At 42.1% G+C, this 20,334-nt stretch overlaps 1 protein-coding gene across 1 annotated transcript in view; it reads right to left on the bottom strand.

Moving 5' to 3' along the window:
* Window positions 1-5,765: 5,765 nt before the first annotated feature.
* LOC110551028 (uncharacterized) overlaps window positions 5,766-20,334 on the bottom strand; it is a 43,644-nt gene continuing 29,075 nt past the window's right edge. The window contains exons 4-5 of the mRNA XM_060365075.1: window positions 12,887-14,110; window positions 5,766-7,882 (exon numbers count right to left, since the gene is read on the bottom strand). Of these exons, the coding sequence (XP_060221058.1) occupies window positions 6,593-7,882; window positions 12,887-14,110 (2,514 nt within the window). The 3' untranslated portion in view covers window positions 5,766-6,592. The remainder of the gene's footprint in view (window positions 7,883-12,886; window positions 14,111-20,334) is intronic.

Raw genomic sequence — 20,334 nt, 5'->3', positions numbered from 1 at the left:
CTTTGGGCGTTTTCATGTGTATGATGTGTACACACACATACATAAATAAAGGCAATAAATAAAAAAATTAAAGGTCCATTTATATTCTACCAAATAAAATTAGTAGCTTATGTACAATAGTGACTAATATCCCCTGGAGCATTTCCTGTGTGTTGTTCTATGTCGTCATGCCTTGCCCACTTTGACAGAGTCCCCATCAAAGGAACTCAGTGATGTGAAAACCCATCTGGTAGGTATAAATTTAAAAATTCAGTGGCTTTTTGTGAATACAGATGCTAATATGGATCAAATTCCTGGTTTTATTCCCATTTTGTCTAGCAGGAGGAAAGAGTGAGCTAAAACCAGTGTGTTGATTTATTTAATCCAGAAATATTTGATATGCTTCTTCACGATCAACAACGTCAGTGCCTCACAGGCATGCGTTGGGAAACTGGTAAAAAGGGAATCTGAAAATTGTATTAACATAATGTACAAAGGAATGAGATTATGTCTGACTATGGAGTTGGCTTCTCAATGCTGATAAAACATTTGAACTGAGCAAAACTGGAAGGTCACATAGCACCATCTTTCAATTCTATCCTGAGACTCGTCTTCCATGAGAGGTATAGGTGGTATTAGATTATTAAAAGGTGAGGCTGTCAACCGATCTTCTATGCAAGAGGTTTATTAGGTGGGTATGGAGGGAAGGGGGGGAACAGGACATGATGGGAGAAAGAGAGAGAAAGGGGGGGCACCTGAGAGAGAAAGAGAGAGAGAGAGAGAGAGAGAGAGAGCAAGAGGGGAAGAGAGAAGAGAGAGAGTAAGAGAGTGACCACGTGTCGGGTTGTCCCTTTAAGGGGCAAGGTAACCACATCTTCCAGGTGTGGCCACCTGGCCGGTGACACATGGTGACATCATAAGTTGCTAGGTAACCCAGAAGCAGGTTGTGTTCTAAAATGCTAATATTCCTCCCTTTTTCTATAATTAAAAAATGAGGAGCTTGGGCTGCTTTTTATAAGGTAAGTTAAAGTATATAAATTTAGGTTTATTGGAAGCAGCTCTTGGTTGTCATGCAAAGGGTTAAGAGAGAGAGAAGGATTATAGCAACAAAATGGTCAGATTACAAGGTCAAGAGTAAGGGAAGCCACTGCCTTGGAAAATTTAGGGTAGAGGGTTGTCAGTAGAGAGTTGCCAGCCATGCAATGCAGCAGGTAGTGACTGGGGAATGCTGGGAGAACCTGGAGCTGCTTGTCCTGGTCCCGAAGCACACCATTTCAGCCTTTTGTTAATAATAAGTGAATAATGGGCATAGATTCTCTTCTGGCTACTTCCTGCTGACACTGGGGTCGCTGTAGGGAGGTCAAAAGGCTGAAATGTTGGCCAAGTCCAGGAAGGACAGGCTGTTTTGATGTTTTCCAGGGTCTGTGAGAACATCCGTGGCTGGGAGGGAAAGTGCAGGTCCAGCTTGATGGAAGTCTGTGAGGTCAGAGTTGAACACCTGTAGCTGCTTTGGCGCTGTTGTGGCTATAAGAAACTGTGTCTGGCAGGACACTGAAACACATATATAGGCAAAAGATAAAGTTAAGTAGGTTATGGAGAAAATCCTGTAGGTGTACATTGAAAACTTTGGGGAGAGCAAACAGAGGTGGAAGGTTTGGATCAATGAGACTTGAACATGGGAACCTCCATCTACCTGTGGGGACCTTTATTTACCCAATCACTGGCAGTATTTAAAGAAGGCTTTGTTTTGGGTCTGTCATTGAGGTGAGGTTGGGTTACAGAAGTGTGCAAACTTAGAGGCCCAGGTGCTAGCTGGCACTAGGTGTAGAAACTTAAAATTCTCCAGAGGACATCCTATCTGGAGGAACAGGCGTCTGGGCGTCTCCCATTGGGGGAAGAAGTCAGGGACCTTCCAAAGGCATCCCAAAGACAAGGTGTGACTCAAGTGAGAGGTGCTACCTGGTCCAATAGCTCGTCAGCTTTTGGCCAGGGACTGGGGCACAGATGCCTATCAGGGCACGGCCGAGGCACAGATGCCCAGCAGGGCATGGCTGAGGGTAGGACAGTTTGCCTAGCTAGGACTTCCCACGAGTGAGTGAGTGAAAGAGGGGGAGAAGAGACTGTGTGCGAATGGGGATGTACCGCCCAAGGGAGAGTGGGGCCCTAAAATGGAGGTCAGCATAGAGGGTCAATCCTAGACAGTTAAGGCTACGGCTAGGGGGGTCCCTCCGTCTCAAAAGATAGAACGAAGTTGCTGGAGCTCTGCGGTCAAGCTTCCCCTACCAAGAGAGGCGTTTTATGCTGAAAAAAATGGAGTGAACTCACCAATCTAGTGGCTGGTCAATAAGGAGAACTCACCAATCCAGCCAGTGGTGCATGCAGTAAACAGTGGTCTGGTAGCCAGGAAAGGAAGTCCCAAAACCAGGGAAAGGGGAGGAGTCTCAACTTTTGAGATAGGCAAAAGTGCAGTATTTATCTGGAGTCCAATTGACCTGAGAGGTGGATTTAGGTGGACTTTTTGCAGCTTACAAGAATTACTTTTAAGTTTTAAGGAGATAAAACTTTAGACATGTTAGCATCACAATTGTACTCTGCATTGAAAATACATTGTACATATTTGTGTTAACAGCATAAGTATTTTTTAAGGTGAGCTCTGAAAAGGCAAAAGGCTTTTATGAAGTAAAAGGGAAACTCACTGGATCTTAACTTTTAGTATAAGCATACATATTTTGGAGGCTTACAATCTTGAGCTTAGAACCATAATAGTATGTGGTATAGTGGAATGTTTTTGTATCAGAGTCAGATTAATAAATTAGAGCTCTTTTGATAAAGGTCAAAACTCTGGACAGTCAATACAACAGTAGCATAGCAACAGGAGGAAATATTAAGCCTTTTTAACTATTTAAGATACCTTGAATCACCTTAGATCTTGTAACCTTTATAACTTGCCTTTACTAACCTTGAAACACTTTCTTAGACCCTCAAACATTTATAAGTTGCATTACCAACCTTAAGACACATTTTTAGACTCTCAAATATGTATAACTTGTATTTATTAACCTTAAGACACTTTTTTAAAGACTCTCAAATATGTTTTTTTTTTTTTTTTGAGAGGGACTTTTGTATTTAGTTATTTACTATGAGACATAGTTGAGACTGCTATGAACATTTATTGTCCTTTAGCTAAAGGGATGGTAAAAGGTTACATTTAGGCCTGTTTCTTGAGTCTGGACTGTGTCTAGGCCTGAGAATAGCAGCTCTAGGACTTGGGCTTAAGGCCTGGTCTCCTGCATATGAAGAGAACTGGGAAGGCATCTGAAGTCTCCCAACACAGAAGTTGGCAATATGTCTGTGGGACCTCATTGTGAGGTCAACAACAGACCTGTGATATTGCTCAGGGCTGGGCGATGGTGGTGGAGGTTGCTGAGTCAAGGAGCCATTTGTCCTCCGCCAGGCCAAAGAGCTAGAAGGCTGGAAGTGTCTGTGGCTCGTGTGCTGGTCGAACCTCCATGGCTGGGCACAGAGGACAAGCCTGCTTGGGAGCATTTTGATTTCCAGAGGCCAGTCTGCCCGCAGGCAGCTGTGGCATGTTGTAGCAGTAGCGGGACCAGAATCCACTTTGGCTGTATTTGAAAAAGTCACCTAGCAGAACTGACTTTTGGCTATGCAAACCTCCTTTTTTTTTTTTTTTTTTTTTTTTTGTGGGAATGCCAGTAGCCTCAGAGCGCAGCTAAGGTCTGGAGCCAGTCGGGATGGCTCTTACTATTTTTACCAACTCCTATATGGTGACTCAAGGACCATCTTCAGCTGTTTATTAAAAATTGTAGTGAGACCATGTTTGCATCTGTAGGACTATAAATATATATCTATGAGATGACTGTTAACTTGCATTTGTTAACCATTAAATATTAGGACTTTAGGTTTTGTCCTTGCTAAGTTAGAACCTTAAAAGTCATGAATATAATTCATTAAAGTGAGAGGACAAGAGTTTTTGTATGATTTAATATATAAAATTTTATAGCTTATAATAGTCTAAGGCTATACTAAAGATTAAGAGAACAAGACCAAGCATATTTTAACCTTTTGATAGTAGAGATATAGCAAATTGACCCAGTTTTAACACAAATACATATTTTAAAATTAATAGATCTTAATCTGTAATATTAGTAAGCAACTTGTATGTAATAATGAACCACTGAGCTATAAGTTTAAAACCAACAATATAGTAGAACAGTATAAAGCAATTTTGAAATTATATTTGAATTTATTATAACCAACTTAATTTGAATAGACACTTATAACATTGAAATTTTATTATTATATAAAATTTATTTTGAAGCAGGGTTGAATGATAGATAGTAAAATGTAACTTTGAATTTTTGTAAAAGTCCATATCAATTTAACAAGGCTTGTTGTTGTGGCTTAGTCTAAAAGATAAAATAAACAGTTAATTATGATTAAGACTTATAAACCCAATGAGAAAATTATATAAAGCATTAGATAAGGAATTTAAAGCATTTTAAAATATAAGAGTAGAGTGTACAGAAATCAGGAAGAAAAAAGCTTGGAAATAGCTTCTTAGTCAGAAAAAAGCACGGAGCCAGGAGCTAAAGGAAAGCAGCTTGGTGGGGGGTTGGTGGGGGAGGGGGAGCGTGTGGAAAGGCGGAGTCCCATTGCCCAAATTCAAAATGGTGCCACAACCATGTGAAAGTCTATGGTGAAGCTATGGTTCCGCCCATTTCCTCCCAAAATCAACATGGTGTTGGAAATCTCGAGGGAAATTTTAAGTTTCTCGGCTGTGCTGGGTTTTTAGAATTGTCTTACCTAAAGCAGCAGGTGATTTTAGTGTGGCGTGAATCTCCCAGAATAGCAACACACACACACACACACACACACACACACACACACACACGGTCCCTTTGGCTTGCCAGGCTCAGTGCCAGAATAGCAGACACACATGGTCCCTTTGGTTCACCCCCCTCAGGGGACTCGGGCATAGCTCCTACCATCACCGCCAAACACTTCGCTCTGCTGGGGCCAAAGGGTCCAGATGCAGCCACCGTGTCTCCAGCGGCAGCTGCAGACAGCCGGGTCCATCTTTAACTGCCATTCTAGAGGATCTGGTGCCCTCTGTGGGCTTCAGGCACACTTGGCGCTTGTATATACATGAAGGTGTTATGCCCAGTTTGTGAGACCCACCAAAACCACCCGGAATTGACTCTTGACTCTGCTGCAAAACACTTGAGAATCTTTTTTTTTTTTTTTTTTTTTTTACAAGCTCGAGCTGTGGAAGCAGGAGAGGAATGTGGCCCCATGGTCTAGGGGAACAAGGTTATTAAAGGGAAAAAAGTGCAAGCAGATAGTTACATGCATTGCTGTTACCTGATTGGGTAAGGGAAATTGACTTTTGAAATGACTGGTTTACTTTAGGCACCAAGATCATAAGCAGTTCTGGCCTGGCTATCTGGGCCGGTTTCCCAACAACTGTATCTCTAGTGGGCAAGAAAAGAATGCGGTAAATCTAATTCTTTTCCCCAGGTGGCTGGACATATCTCTACCTGTCTGGCCTTTACCCAGGCCTGTGTTCCAAAACCCAAACTAATACCCAAAAAACCAATTTTCAATTCTTTGGTCTCTCAAAGGGAAAACACTCAAACACACAAATAGGACTAAATACACTCTTAAAAAGATCAACACAGGGGCCCCTGATGTGAACTGAGTGAAATAAACCTCCAGCTTATGTCCTGGTGTCAGGAGTTCAACGGCATGTTACACCACAAACAGGGTTATAACGGTTAATCATCATCGTTATTTTATTGGACTTAGGTTATGCAGAGAGCAAACTTCTGGTTGTGTCTAGGGAGGTTTATCAGTGGTAAGAAGACCCACCCTGAATGTGTGTGTTGCCATTTCCTGGGCTGGGGGCAGGGATGAAATGAAGTCACCAGCATCAGCATTTAATGCTGTTTCCTGACTGCAGATGCGAGGTGGCCAGCTGCCCCAGGCTCCTGCTTTCATACCTTAGTGCCATGATGGGCTGTGTGGTGGTTTGAATGAGAATGGCTCCCATGGGCTCCTAGGTTTGAATACTTGCTCTCAGTTGGTGGGATGTTGGTGAGGCCTGTCCTTGGGGGGAGGCTTTAAGGGTTCAAAAGCCCATGTCATTTCCAGGTAGCTCTCTCTGCCAGCTGCTTGTGGATATAAGCCCCAGTCAAATGTTTTCCTTCCTTCCTTCCTTCCTTCCTTCCTTCCTTCCTTCCTTCCTTCCTTTCTCTCTTCTTTTCTTTTTCTCTCCCTCCCTCTTTACTCCTCCCCCCCCAACCCTACCTACCCTTCCTTGGGACAAAAGATCCAAGTGTAATGTGACAAAGGTTTTGCAAGTCATATGTATACAACCATGTATTCTCATACGTAATATTATAATGGAAGACAGATTTTCTCATGTGTTTTTACACTGTTGATGACTGTACTTCCACTTGACACAGTGATGTTCTGTCTCTGAAAGAGGAAAAGGATGAATCCCCTGATCTTTCACAGAAAATGTTTGCTGCTTAAAAGTAGGCTCTAAGTCAGTGGCAGAATCTAGTCCAAAGATAAGTGACTCATTGCTCCATTATGCTGCTTCCCAGTATTTAGGGGCATCAGACAGGCACTCTTCCTTATTAAGAAGAGCCTTGGCATCACTTGCCACAGTGTCAATGAAGAGACTTTTCAAATAGAAAGTCTTTCTAAAGTAAAGGCCTGTGGCAAGTGGTCCCCCAATAACAGAGGAAATATATTCAATATATTTCCCTAGTTTTTCTTCTAAGGACATGTCTTTGTTCCTTGTTAACAAATGGGGAGACTTAATGTGTGCCTTGATGTCACTGACAGACATGTTAAAGTCCTTGGCAATCTTTTCCAGCGAGGCATCATCTAGCCCAAAGTAAGACCTGTAGAGAGCCAAGGTCTCCTCCCACTTGTGCATTTTATCTCTGATCAAGCCCCCACATGGAAGGGTGGCCCATGCTCCAGCCTTCAGGGCCTCCAGCCAGATCTTCTGTTTGAGGAAATCCCTCTTCCTGTCAATGGCAGTCTCAGTCACACTGTGCAAGGACAGCATGAAGATGTGGCGCTTGTGGGCCGGGAGCTCGTTCAGTAGTGTGGTCTCCAGCTTCGGGAAGTCAAAGTCAGACACATCAAAGTTAGAGACTAAGAAGATTGGAGGCTCGCTGCAGAGAGCCTCCTGAAGATGCTTTGAGCAGTTATCCCTAATTGTCTTTAAGACACGGTCCTTATTGAAAGTCTTAGGTTTACTCATCTGTTCATTACTTATGTCACTGTCTATCTTGGTTCGGACAAAGCAGAACTTTGTATCCATCTTTTCAATGGCTCTGGCCAGAAAAGCATCTGTTATTTTGAAGCGTGTAGCTGACAGGATAATGAAGAAGTCATACTCACCAAACTTCATTTCTGTTAGATAAGTTTCTGGTGGGAAAATAGTGGACCCGATGCTAGGCAGGTCCCATATCGTCACGTTGGGAAGCTTTGGGTGTGGGTATGGAGTCCTCTCCAGAGTTGTCTCTACCACCCCAATGGGGGCCGCCCCTTCTTCTTCATGATTCATCCCCCTCAGGACATTGATGAAGCTGGATTTGCCCGTGCCTGTTTCTCCTGTCACAGCGATGTTCAGTGGAGCTGTGTCAATGTTCCTCAGAGCATGACTAATTGTGGACAGTGCTCCCTGAAGGTTCTTATTCTCCAGATGAGATTCAATCAAGGTGATGGTTTCCTCAGAGAGGATTTTGCTTTCCTTCTTGAAATTCTTAAAAAAGTTTTCAAAGCTGAATGCCAAAAGCTGAGCCATCAAGGGTGATGGACTTCTAGAGAAAGGCTTGCCTGTAGCTGTGAGCAGTTGAAGATGCTGAACAGAGGAGAAAAGAGAGACATTGTAAAATTAGTACAGCAGGGCAATGCCCAGGAGTTTGCCCTTATGGTAAAGCAGACCTCCGTGTCTGTCCCCTTTATAATCAGAAGTCTCTTCCTGGCTGCTCCTGGCTGCTGGCTGGATTTGTGATCTTCATGTCTTCCTCAGCCCTTACTTTAGCATATGATTTTCTTCCTTTTTTGTTGTCCATTTCAAGATCCACTTATTTCATGCAGTAACTGACCTCAGTGTTTATTTCTTATTTTAAATTGACTTTAAATGTTACTTATCATTTAATTTGTTCGTTTATTATTTATATAATACTCTGCCTGCATGTATGCATACACGCAAGAAGAGGGCACTAGATCTCTTTATAGATGGTTATAAGCCACCATGTGGTTTCTGGGAATTGAATTCAAGACCTGTGGAAGAGCAGACAGTGCTCTTAACTGCTGAGCCATCTCTCCAGCTCCTGTTCACTCTCTTTAAAATTTATTTATTCATCCCAATCATAACCTTCTCCCTTGTCCCCTCTGGTCCCACCCTCCTTTTCTCTTCCCTCCTATCCCCCTCCCCTAGTCCTCAGAAGGGAAGAGCCCTCCTCCCTTACCAACTGAAACCAGCCTATCAAGTCTCCTCAGGACTGCCTGCATCCTTTCTGTTTACTCTTTTTAAAATCAATACCTGTACACTGTAAAAACCCAAAGGGCAAAGATCAGCATATCAAAAACCTCAAGCAATGTATCTCATGGAAAGGCTCCCTGCCTCTTGTGAATGCTTACAAGCCTTGCTCCTTTGGCTTTGTGACCTCTGGTCTCTTAGCACAGCCATTCTAATACCTCTTGTGTAGTCTGTGAATAAAGGGAGAAGGGACTTGAGGTGGGGAGTGACAAAGATTCACTACATGTCCAACAGAGGGTTGGGTATATTACTATATATGTGTATGAACTTATTTTAGCCATGAAAAGATTGAAATTATGTCATTAGTAGGAAATTGGAAGTAACTAGAAATTGGATGTAATTAAGTCAGTCTCAGAAAGAAAAAATACATTGTTTTGTTCACAGAGCTTATATTGTATATAGATACACATGTTATATTGTATATGTGATATGAAAGTAAAAGTGAAACTCTCTTGGGGGACAAAGGGATGAATGGGGGTATTCTTAACATAAAAAATGCATTTGCCTGAAACTTAAAGAATAAGATAAATTAAAAAGATTCATTTGAAGGGAGCTATGTATCCATCTTAACCCTTATTTTTCAACAGGGCAGGAGGGGATATCCTCAGTGGCAAGCAAGACTACTAAGAAATTCCCCACGTGTCTTTGTTTTCTACTGTTCAGTCCCCAAACTTTAATCAAACATCCCACAAAAATGAAAAGTCCTAAACTGGATACAGAAGGAAGTTAAGAAACAAAGAAAGAGATATCAAAGAAGACACTGAAAAAAAAGGAGGACACTTTTTTTTTTTTTTTTTAAAGTTAAGAAACCTGAAGAAAAGTATTCCCGTCAAACTCCTCTGAGGAAGGGTCAGTCAGTTCATAAGGCAGAAGAGAAAGGACAAAATTCAGATGTGTTTCCATTAGAACTCCACATGTGTTTCCTTAAAAGTCCTTCTATTTCATAGTTTGGACTTTGTAGGCCACATCCAGTTTTTGTCACAGTTTTGTCCTAGTTTCTTATAATCTTACAAGGACATTAAAAGTATTTATATTCCCTGAGTGGTACAAAAACAGGCTTCAGGATAGCTTTGACTTTAGATTGTAGTTTATCAATACTGATCCTAAGTATACCAGAACTGTGGGAAGAAGCGTGTAAACCCACAGCCGTGTTCTTTTCTTTTGATGTTAGACAGACACGCAGGACTTTGGAATTACAGTCGGAGCAGAGGTTAAAGGCAGGCAGTGTTGAGAGATTGCTTCACTTTGCTCTCACATTCTGGTGTTTGGAGACCTCAATACAGACACTTCAGTTATGCAGACTTCCATTCTTGGGTCTGCCAATCACCTTGCTGGAAGCCATGTCACCAGTAAAAGCAAGGGAAAGGGAGCATCGGCCCTACAGTCATTTGGAACGATACATTACTATGCCCACATTTGATTTACAAGCAGAAGCAATGTTTAGGAACTCCTGGTAATTGTGGCTACAGAAATGAACATAAATTCATATATGATGCATCTCTTTTATGCTACTATTTATGTCATAGTTTCCTGCAGTGCATGAGAGTTCGCAATGTTGTGTGACCATCTGAGACAATGGTTCTCTGCAATTCTGATATGGAATAGACTGAGCCAAAACTTACTTATTGTCACCAGAGTAGAGATCTGGCATCTACCTTGTGATGTCCGGCTGGAAATCAACCCAATATTGCATCACAAGCTGACCTCTTAAGAGACATTTTTCTGGGGAAGTTGCTTAATTAGGAATCATATGCAAGTGGTAGAGATGTCCACCGAGAAGCACAGATTGCTACATAGAAAACAGTAACTATGAAAAGTAGCCAAGGCCACGATGCATACAGAGGATCCTAACTCTCGAATGAAGGGTTCCAAGGAAATGGAAATGGTTGAAATTCTTGTTAAATATCTCAAAAATAATGACCAAATCTCAATCACATGTGAGGGGAGAAAGAAACGTTAAAGGAGGGAACACATAGGATGAGTAACAGATTGTGTATAAGTGAAGGAGAAACCCTTTGGGGTAAAAGGGCCCTGATGGGAGTGGTGGAGGGCAGTGGGGAAAGGGATGAATGAGGACAGATAAGGATGAATGAGAATGTATAATGGCACACATATGTGGTAATGCCATAACGGAAGCCACCATGTTGCATGTTCATCTAAAATGTAAGAAAAAAAGAAAAAAAAAAAAAAAAACCTCAGTGAGATCCAAGAAAATTCTGATGAATGAAATTAGAATGGATACATAAGATTTGCCATAAAAATTTAGAAATGCAAAAATTGTAAAGAAATCTTGGAAGTCCATTTGCAATATATATGATACACATACAACACCTAGGAAGGCAGGGAAAGAGTGAAAGAAGGAAGGAAGAAAAGAAAGGAAGGAAGGGAAGCCAGGGAGCAATCAAGTTTCAATAATTATCCAAGGAAGTGAAAAGCACTGAACAATGGTCACAAAGCACTAATGAAGGAAATCTCAAAGAGGTTACAAAAGATGCCGAGATTCTCATGTGTATCGTTTATAAACATTAATGTCAAAGTGTCCATACTTTACAAAGTGATCTACAGACCCAATACAATCTCAACTAAAACATCATTGTCATTTAAAAAAATTATAACTAGGCTATGGAATCATAAAATTCACATAGGAATAGAAAAGACTGCAAATAGCCAAACCAGTAGTAATCAAAAAGTACAAAGCTAGGAGGCATTGTAACACCTGATTTCAAGGCATAGAAAAGAGCCACAATGACCAAACCAGCACGACAGTGGCATGCAAAGAGGCCCGTATACCAACCAACTGACAAGAAGAGAGGACCCAGAAATATATGCTTACCCATACAGCCAATTGAGTGCAGCTGCAGTCAATCACTATCTCAGCAAGGCCCCCAGAAACTAATACTGCACAGAAGGGCACATCCTTTGACAAGTAGAACTGGGCAAACTGGACAGCAGGCAACACCAAAACTTGACCCGTACCTTTCACCCTATACAAACACCAGCTCAAATGGGTCGAAGAGTTTAATATAACACAGGACATTCGAATCTCTTGAAGGGAAATGTATGTGAAAAACTTCATCAGATTTTTCCACATAGAGTCCCCAAAGCATAGGAAACAAAAGCAAACTGACAAGTAGGGTTCCATCTAACGGAAATACTTTTTGAAAACAAAGGAAATAAATACTACAGCAATGAGACAATTTATAAAGAACAGCCTTAAGAGTGTGTAATGACCGCAGGTCATCTCTACAGCAAGCTGGAGACCAAAGACAGGGCAGCCTTCTGGGAAGATTAGTGACTCTAGCTGAGACTCCTAGTAGCAGGGGTCATGGAGACTGAAGAGGACACCCTCTAAGTAGACAGGACTCCTAGTGGAGGGAGGGGAACACCTACCCACCCACAAAAACTTCAACCCAAAATTTGCCCTGCCCACAAGATGTGCAGGGATAAAGATAGAGCAGAGATTAAGGGAATGTCCAACCAATGCCTCGCCCAACCTGAGACCCACCCCGTGGGAGAGAGCTAACCTCTGACACTATTAACGATGCTCTGCTGTGCTTGCAGAGAGAAGCCTATCATAGCTGTCTTCTGAGAGACTCCACCCAGCAGTGGTTTGAAACAGATGCAGAGAGTCACAGCTAAACACTGAGAAAAGCATAGGGAGTCTTGTGGAAAAGTGGTGGGGGTGGGGAGCAGAATAGGAGGACCTGGAGGGGACAGGTGCTCCACAAAGAGACGGACAGGGCCAACCTATCAGGGCCCAGAGGGGCTTGTTGAGACTGAAGCACCAACCAAGGACAGTGCGTAGATTGGACCTAAGTTCCCTACACAGAAGTAGGTGAGGGACAGCTCAGGCTCCATGTGGGTTCCCTAGTAACAGGAGTAGGGGCTGTGTCTGACATGGACTCTGTGGCCTGCTTTTTGATCACTTTCTCCTCACAGGGAAAAGCCATAGGGGAAGAGGATTTAACAGTCCTGATTTAACTTGATGAGCTGAGGTGGGTTGGTGGTGGGGAGCTCCTTTTTTCTGAAGAAAAAAGGGAGGACAAATAGGGGTAGAGAGAGTGAGGGTTGGGACCAAGAGGAGAAGAGAGACGGGGGCAGGGTGTACAATCAGGATGTAAAGTGAATAATAAAAAGAGTGCATAATGTAACAGTCTCAACAAGAGAGACTACAAGATGTCAACAGATGCAGAAAATGGATTTTGACACAGCTCATCAGAGTCACCGTGAAACATTTCAGCAAAGTGAAATAAAGTTGTTTCCCAGACCAAGTGTGGAAAACACTTTGACTCCTCCCAATAGAGAGTTGAATGAACTTACCTTCTTTGTAAAAAGCTTTTCTTCACTAAGGATAATTTTAACGTCACTTGCCACAGTGTCAATGAAGTAATTTTGCAAGTGGAAAACCTTTGAAAAGTAAGGATGGCTAATGTCTTTCAATAGTTTATCTATTAAGGATGTACCTTGCTCTTCTAAGAGCAAATGTGGAGACTTAATATTCGCCTTGAGTTCCTCCAGTGTTAAATGCAAATCCTCAGCGATCTTTTCCAGTGATGCCTCATCCAGCCCAAAGGAAGATCTGTAGAGGTTCAAATTCTTTTCCAAATTCTCTATGTCATTTTTGGTCCATCCCCTGAATGGTATGGTGGCCCATGCTCTCGGCATCATGGATTCCTTCCAGACCTCCTGTTTCAGTGTCTCACTCTTCCGGTCTATGGTGGGATCTGTAACACTTGGCAAAGTGAGCATGAATGTGTGGCATTTGTAGGCTGGGAGCTCCTTCAGAAGGGTGGTTTCCAGCTTTGGGAAGTCAAAGTCAGACACATCAAAGTTAGAGACTAAGAAGACCAGAGGCTCCTGGAGGGTGACATCCTTAAGTATAGTCACAATGCTATTTCGAATCTGCTTTAAAGTGTTTTGTTTATTGAATCTCCTACAATTACCCCGTTTTTCAACCCTTAGAGCAACATCTATGTGAGTGTGAACAAAATAGAAACTCCTATTCATTTGCACGATGGCTTTGGCTAGTTCTGCATCACTATGTTTAAAACGTCCAGAAGAGACAATGATGAAGACGTCATACTCCTCAAACTTGATTTTCTTCAGATAATCACATGGTTGGAAGGCAGTGGACCCAATGCCAGGCAAGTCCCATAGTGTCACACTGGGAAACTTTGGGTATGGGTATGGTGTTCTCTCAGTGGTTGTACAGACCACTCCAGTGGAAGCAGCCCCATCTTCTCCAGGTCCCACGCCTCGTAGAGCATTGATGAGACTGGACTTTCCAGCTCCAGTCTCTCCCATCACTGCAATGTTCAGCGGGACTTTCTCAATGTCACCCAGAGCACTGCTGATTGCAGAAACTGTTCCCTGAAGGTTTCCATCCTCTAGGTATGACTGAATCAAGGTGATTAATTCCTGAGACAGGATTTTGGTTTCCATCTTGAAATTCTGAAGGTTTGTGTCAAGGCTGGAGGTCAAATCAGGATCCTCCTTCTGAGGGGGTGTAGAAGAGGAAGTCTGACCCATGACTGGGACCTGTGTGTGTCACTAAAGGGAGGAAAAACCAGGAAGGTCAAAAAATTAGTTCAGCAAGAGCAAGCCAATGTGAAAGCTGGGCCCACTAGCTGCCCCCATATTGTGAATAGAGTCTTTCTCCCATTTTGTCAGATACACAGGACTCAACAGCATTTACTCCTGGCCTGGCCTGGGTATAAATTTTGGTTTGACTCAGACTCCTTTACCTTTGGCTATCATCCTCCTTAAAATGTTTTTTTTGTTGTTGTTGTTGTTGTTGTTCTTCAAGATCAAATGCAAAGCCTGTAACACCAGTACTAAGGAAGTTTACTATAGACCACAAGTTTGAGCTCAGCCTGGGCTATGTCTTAAGATTTTTGTATGGAAAAGAAATCACCAAAGTTCAAAGCTTAGTCAGTCTCTCAAATAATGTCATATTATGACATGTAATTTGACTTCCAGGTTTTCAGTTTTGCTTTAATAATGGACACGAATGGTAGCAAACTCAACTGGCAAGCACAACTTATGCTTGAAAGGGTTAGACCAACTTTGTACCCTGTATGTCTTCTAAAGCCTATAGTTTTGAGTTTTAGGTTCAGGTTAAGCTAAAGCCTCTTAGTACCTTTCCAGAGAATGGAATAATGTGACCCTATCTATGAGGACAGAGAAAAAAAGGCAAGCAAGCAATGACCTTCACTCAGCAAAAAGAAAAACTCCTGTCTTTGAGATAGTGTTTCTTAGCAACAAACCCAGACTTCTTCTGAGTAGCTTTTGACCTCCAGCCAAAAGTCCGCAGCCTCTAATCTTCAAGGATGAGCTAACCACCCCCACCTTAAATTGCAGCTGCATCCATACTTGGCAGGACTGGCCAAGCTTGAGTATCTAAGACTAACCAATTATCTTACTTTATAGCTTCCTCATCCAATCCTAAGTTGCCAAAACTGCAATTTCAAATTTCCCGCAATTTTTCTTTTAAAAACCTAAAGGCCTTTGTCTCCTGGTGCCACTCTTTGCTGACCAGCAGGGGTGACCCCATTGCGCAATGGTTAATAAACCTCTTGCTTTTGCAACGAGTCGTGGTCTGGGGGAGTTTCTGGGAAGGGCGCGATCTTGAACTCCTGAGCTGTGAGACCCCAGGTCTTACATGCTCAGAAGTTGTGGTCTAAAGGACGTGGGAAATTCTCGGATTTCTCTGTTGGGTTACCTATGACTTTGATATCTAAGAAGCTCCTTTCATTCTTTGGTATTGAAAACCCTTTGTCTGGGCAATCAAAACCGTGTGGTTGGGGTGGTCACAGGTTCTGGTGGGGGAGCTGCTACTGTTGTTTGATGAAATGGGCATGATATGCCCACAGTTTCCATCTGAATCTTTATGTTTGTTTCCACGAATAGTATTGATGTCAGCTTTGGCCATAGAAGCTGCTCTTTAGTGAGTAGTGAGTAGGACTAACATTAGGGTGACTCATAATGGTCGAAGAATTGAGATAAGTGACTTTTGAATGTTCAGCCATAAATGTGATATCCATATAACCTCCTTCCCACAAGGCTTAGTGCAATGCAGAAGAGATGACAGAATGGCTGTGAGAACTGGGAGAAGGGGTGGAGTGCTTTGACAATGTGAAAAACATCTTGAAACAATAAAAAAATCATTCAATCAATTAGTGGGCTAATGCCCTACAGAGAAGGTCACTGAGACACTAAGTGAAATGGCCGATGAAGACGTGAAAATTTCTTCAGGATCCTGAGCTATCAGAGAAGGGCAAATTAAAACTGCATTGATATTCCATCTGAACAACGTCAGAATGGTTACCATCAAGGAACCAGATAACAACAATAAGAAATTTGGAGCCATATTCAATGTTAGAAGTTGGTGCAGTGGTTGCTGGGAATTGAACTCAGGACCTCTGGAAGAGCAGCCAGTGCTCTTAACCTCTGAGCCATCTCTCCAGCCCCTGATTGGATCATTTGAGGTTGGAAGAACTACTCTAAATCTGGGCTATAGCTTCTGATGGCAGCCCACATAAAAGAGCATGGAGGAAGGAGGCTTTTGTCCTTGTCTGCTTGGTCTCATTCTCTCTGGCAAGTTCATCCATCCTGTTGCTGAGGCATCCTGTTACTGCGCGGTTTGTGTTGTGTTAGAACCCATTTCTTAAGATTTATAACGTATACTGAAGGTCAGCTGTGACATTCAGCCTCATGGACTGAATAACTACTGTGTTCTGGGCTTTTTATTTTTCAGGAGACATGACTGTTGGTCGGGCCAGTTCACAACCATTTAGCCACTAAATCCTCTTTTAACACACACATATATATCAGTATCTGTATCTATATCTATATTCATGCTAATGAGAGACCAAAAGATAAGCAGCGATTGTTAACACTATGTAGAGTAGGCGCGGCATAGCAGTAAGTTCCCTGAGGGGAGAGCTACCTCGCTGCATTCTTTCCCGCCTTCCCGGTTCCGGGTACGTGACTCGGCTCACAATCTGCCTTCCCGCCTTCCCTGTTCTGGGTATGTGACTTAACTACGGCTTTGTTCAAACCACCCAATCAGACCCCTGTAACTATGCTTCTCGCTTCTGTAACCGCGCTTCCTGCTCCCGAGCCCTATAAAAACCCGTCACCCCAACCGAGAGGTGCGCAAGTCTTCTGAGAGACTTTGTCGCCCCGGGTACCCGTGTACTCAATAAAGCCTCTTGCTGGTTGCATCCGAACAACTGGACTCGTTGATCTTTGGGTATGGGGTCTCCCTGACGGAAGACAACCTTCGGGGGTCTTTCATTTGGGGGCTCGTCCGGGATCTGAGACCCCTGCCCAGGGACCACCGAACCAGCGTCGGGAGGTAAGACTGCCGGCTTTTTGTTCTGTGAGTCTTGTGTATCGTTGTGTTAAACGGTCTGTCTTTGTGTGAGTTCGTTTCCAGGGGGTTCGAGTCCCCCTGTGGTCTGGACTTGGCCAGGTCATCTGTATCAGATGGAAACGAGAAGGAGCCGACGGGCTCGGACTTCTTTTCCGTGCCTCCTTGGAGACGTCTCAGGAGTGCCTGGTAGGGGAATCATTTACTTCCCCCTCTGAAAGGTAACCCTTCTTGGGTTCCCTCCTGTCTGGAAACACGAGCGGAATGGGACTCTTTGGGGCGACGCCCCTGAGAGAAGGCTACGTGCTTCATCTGGGAGACGGAGGAACCTGACCTCCGACACGGTCTCCATCTGAATTTTTGTTTTCGCTTTGGCGCCGATCTCGTACCGCGTGGTTTGTGTTGTCTTCTGTCTGCCTGATTTTTGTCATAAGTGTAGTGAGTGTTGTTTGTCTGTCTACCTTTTGTTTTCTGTTCTGAAAGGTCTCCCGAAACTTGTTTAAAATGTGTGCCTATGCGCTTTATTAGATTCATAAGCGCATACTGTATAGGCTGCCACGTGGTCTAAAGTGTCTCAGTGTCTCGCCACCATCTTGACTTCACCTTGTGATTTTATAATGTAACCGCCATCTTGGTATGGGAAAAAAAAAAAAAGAAAAACCTTGGTCAAATCTCATTTCCTTCTAGGTTAAAAGGATAGCTTATTTTAAATTGGTATTGGTTTTAAAAATTAAATTGCTTGCACTGGTAAATTCTGGTTTTAAAATCTGGTTTTAATTTTAAAGATTATGTTTATGCCTTGTGACTTCTACAAAAGGGGTACTTTGTTTTAATATTGCAAAAACGGGTTTTAAAAAAATGGTTTAAAGTTTATCAGACTTTTGGGTATGACAATGACTGAGAAAATTGCAGTTTTTAAAATGTATCTTATGGAGAGCTGTTTGTTTGATAAGCTGCTTTGTTTATAAAAAAAAACATGTTTACACCCTGTTCTTTATCTTGAGACAAAGAAAAGGGGAAGTTTCACCAAGTTCCTTAAAGCTTGTTCTAAGTTCCTTAGAGTTTGGTTGTTACCTTTATGTTATCAGATGCAGGAAAGTTATTTTAAAAAAAAATTTGGCAGTTTCAGAACTCCTCTTTATAGTAATGTAACTTGCTTTTGCTTTGCCTATAAAAAGCAAATCGTACGTAGACTCTGGGCTTCAGCAGGATCATGTCAGAATGGAAAGGATTTTAGTGAGAGTTTTTATGTTGTCTGAAAAGCAAGAAAGAGAGCAAAAAAGTAAGCATGTCTGGTTAAGCCAGAAAAGAAAAGCTAGAAATCTGCAGAAGGTTAGTGGATGTGTTATAAAAAGCCAGAGAGTTAATATGATTTAAAGAAAAACTGTATTTTAAAATGTTATACTTCATTTAAAAGGCTGGTGATTCCTCATTACAAAATGTTTTTTATGCTCTTTTAAGGAAAAAAATTCTAGCTGATAGGTTTGGTATGGCTAAAATAATTACAGTTTAAAATTGTTCTGTTATGCAGTTGGTTCTAAAGCTTGTTCGATTACTGGGAACTTTTGGTTGTGGGGGATTATGGAAGCTCCGAAGTGTTTGCTGTATCATCAGCACCTAATGGCCATGTTTGGTATTGTCAGTCACAGCCTGTGCTAATGCTAGCACATGGCCAGCCGCCATGATGGTTCAGCAATGGAGAGCTCGTAAAGCTGTAGTTTGGCTGCCATATTTGTTTAAGACTTCCAGCTGAGTTCAGTTACACGTGGCCAGCCGCCATGATGGTTCAGCAATAGAGAGTGCGTGAAGCGGTAGTTTGGCTGCCAGGTTTGTTTAGGGATTCCAGCTCAGTTCGGTTACACGTGGCCAGCCGCCATGCTGGTCCGGAGATATGTTTAGTCATTAGTGCTAAATGCAAAGCTTTTTAATGTTCAATTTTAATGCAAGTGGTAGGAGCAGCAAGATTAGCTAGCCTCTCTATAAACTGTATCCGATTAAAAGGTTTGCTTTGATTTTAGTTCAGAAAGAACAGATTTAAAGTCATGCTAAATACTGCAGTTGAGCCTTACCTAGTCTCTTGTCTATTTGTCTTAAAATATATACTTCTAGGACATGCATCTCGAAAAAAATGCTAGAATCAGAGATCATAGCATTCTGTTTTATAGGACACAGTTTAGAGCAGATGATAAAAACAGAGTAACTCGGATATGCTGGCCCTCAAGCTTGTCAGAAATCTGAATTAGGCATTTTAACATGTGTAATCTTATTGTGACAGGAAGTCCCGCAATCCTGGCAGTAGGTCCCCCAAGGTCTCCGAGAAGATTTGGGCACAACGACAGATGAATGCTACTCTGGATTGTGGTATGCTAACCACTGGGCAATACTGCCTCAACTGGCCCACTGTTAGGGCCCAGCCAAAACTGTGGACACCTGGAGTCAATGTTTCACCTTGCTAAGGGCAAGGTGAGGCCATTCTCTCGTTTCTTTCTCCACAGAAACAGTCTCTCATCTTATGTGCCTGGCAGAACTGCGTCTGTTCAGGATGCTGAAACACAGGAGCCAGGGACACTGCCTAGGTAATGGGCTAACTAGTCATCCCTGTCATTTTGATTGGCACATGGATTGGTATTTATTTAGCTTATAATTTATCCTTCTCAGGTCTCTGAACACCTTGACGGCTATGCTAAGCTTACGGTAGCTTTGCAGCTAGAGAAAAGACAATTAGATCGACTGTTAGCTCATTGATCAGCTCATTAGCTAGAACCACAGAGTACTAGATACCTTATTTAGAAAAAAGACAGGTTTGCCTTGCTCACAGGACTCATGTCTTAAGATAAATAAGTGGAGCTTATATAGGGTCTGAAAATATAGGAGTTTAGGTTGTAAAAATCTAGAGTGTTATTATTTAGTTTAAAAAAATGTTTCAGGGTTGATAAATTCAAAAGATTGGAGAGTCTAAGTAGTTTTTTTAAGATATAATTATAAGTTATAAAGAGATAAATATTTTAAAGCAGATTAAAAATGGGAAATATTTTAAATTTCTCCCCCCTCTTTGCTACTGTTGTGCTTATGTTATAAAATTTTAAAAGTTCAGAGTTTTGGCATTGATCAATAGAGTTCTGATAAGTTGATGGAGCAATAACTGCTTATTATTCAGTCACCAGGTTAAGATTTTAATTTCCTTTGTTGGCTTCTAAAGATAGACTAAAAGTGCTTCTCGTTATTTTAAAAACATCTGTTTAATGTGTGTATCTGACCCAAAAGTCATAGCTTTTAGTATGGTATTCTTAATATCTGCCATTTCTGGGGTAGATTTTGACACAGAAATATCCTAAACCTATTCCTTCTAGTTGCTTTGTTAAGGAAAAGTCCAAGCATCCAGGGTTTAGCACTA

The sequence above is a fragment of the Meriones unguiculatus genome, chromosome 11 (assembly GCF_030254825.1).
Source record: "Meriones unguiculatus strain TT.TT164.6M chromosome 11, Bangor_MerUng_6.1, whole genome shotgun sequence".
Taxonomy (NCBI): domain Eukaryota; kingdom Metazoa; phylum Chordata; class Mammalia; order Rodentia; family Muridae; genus Meriones; species Meriones unguiculatus.
This window is presented reverse-complemented; position numbering and strand designations above follow the sequence as displayed.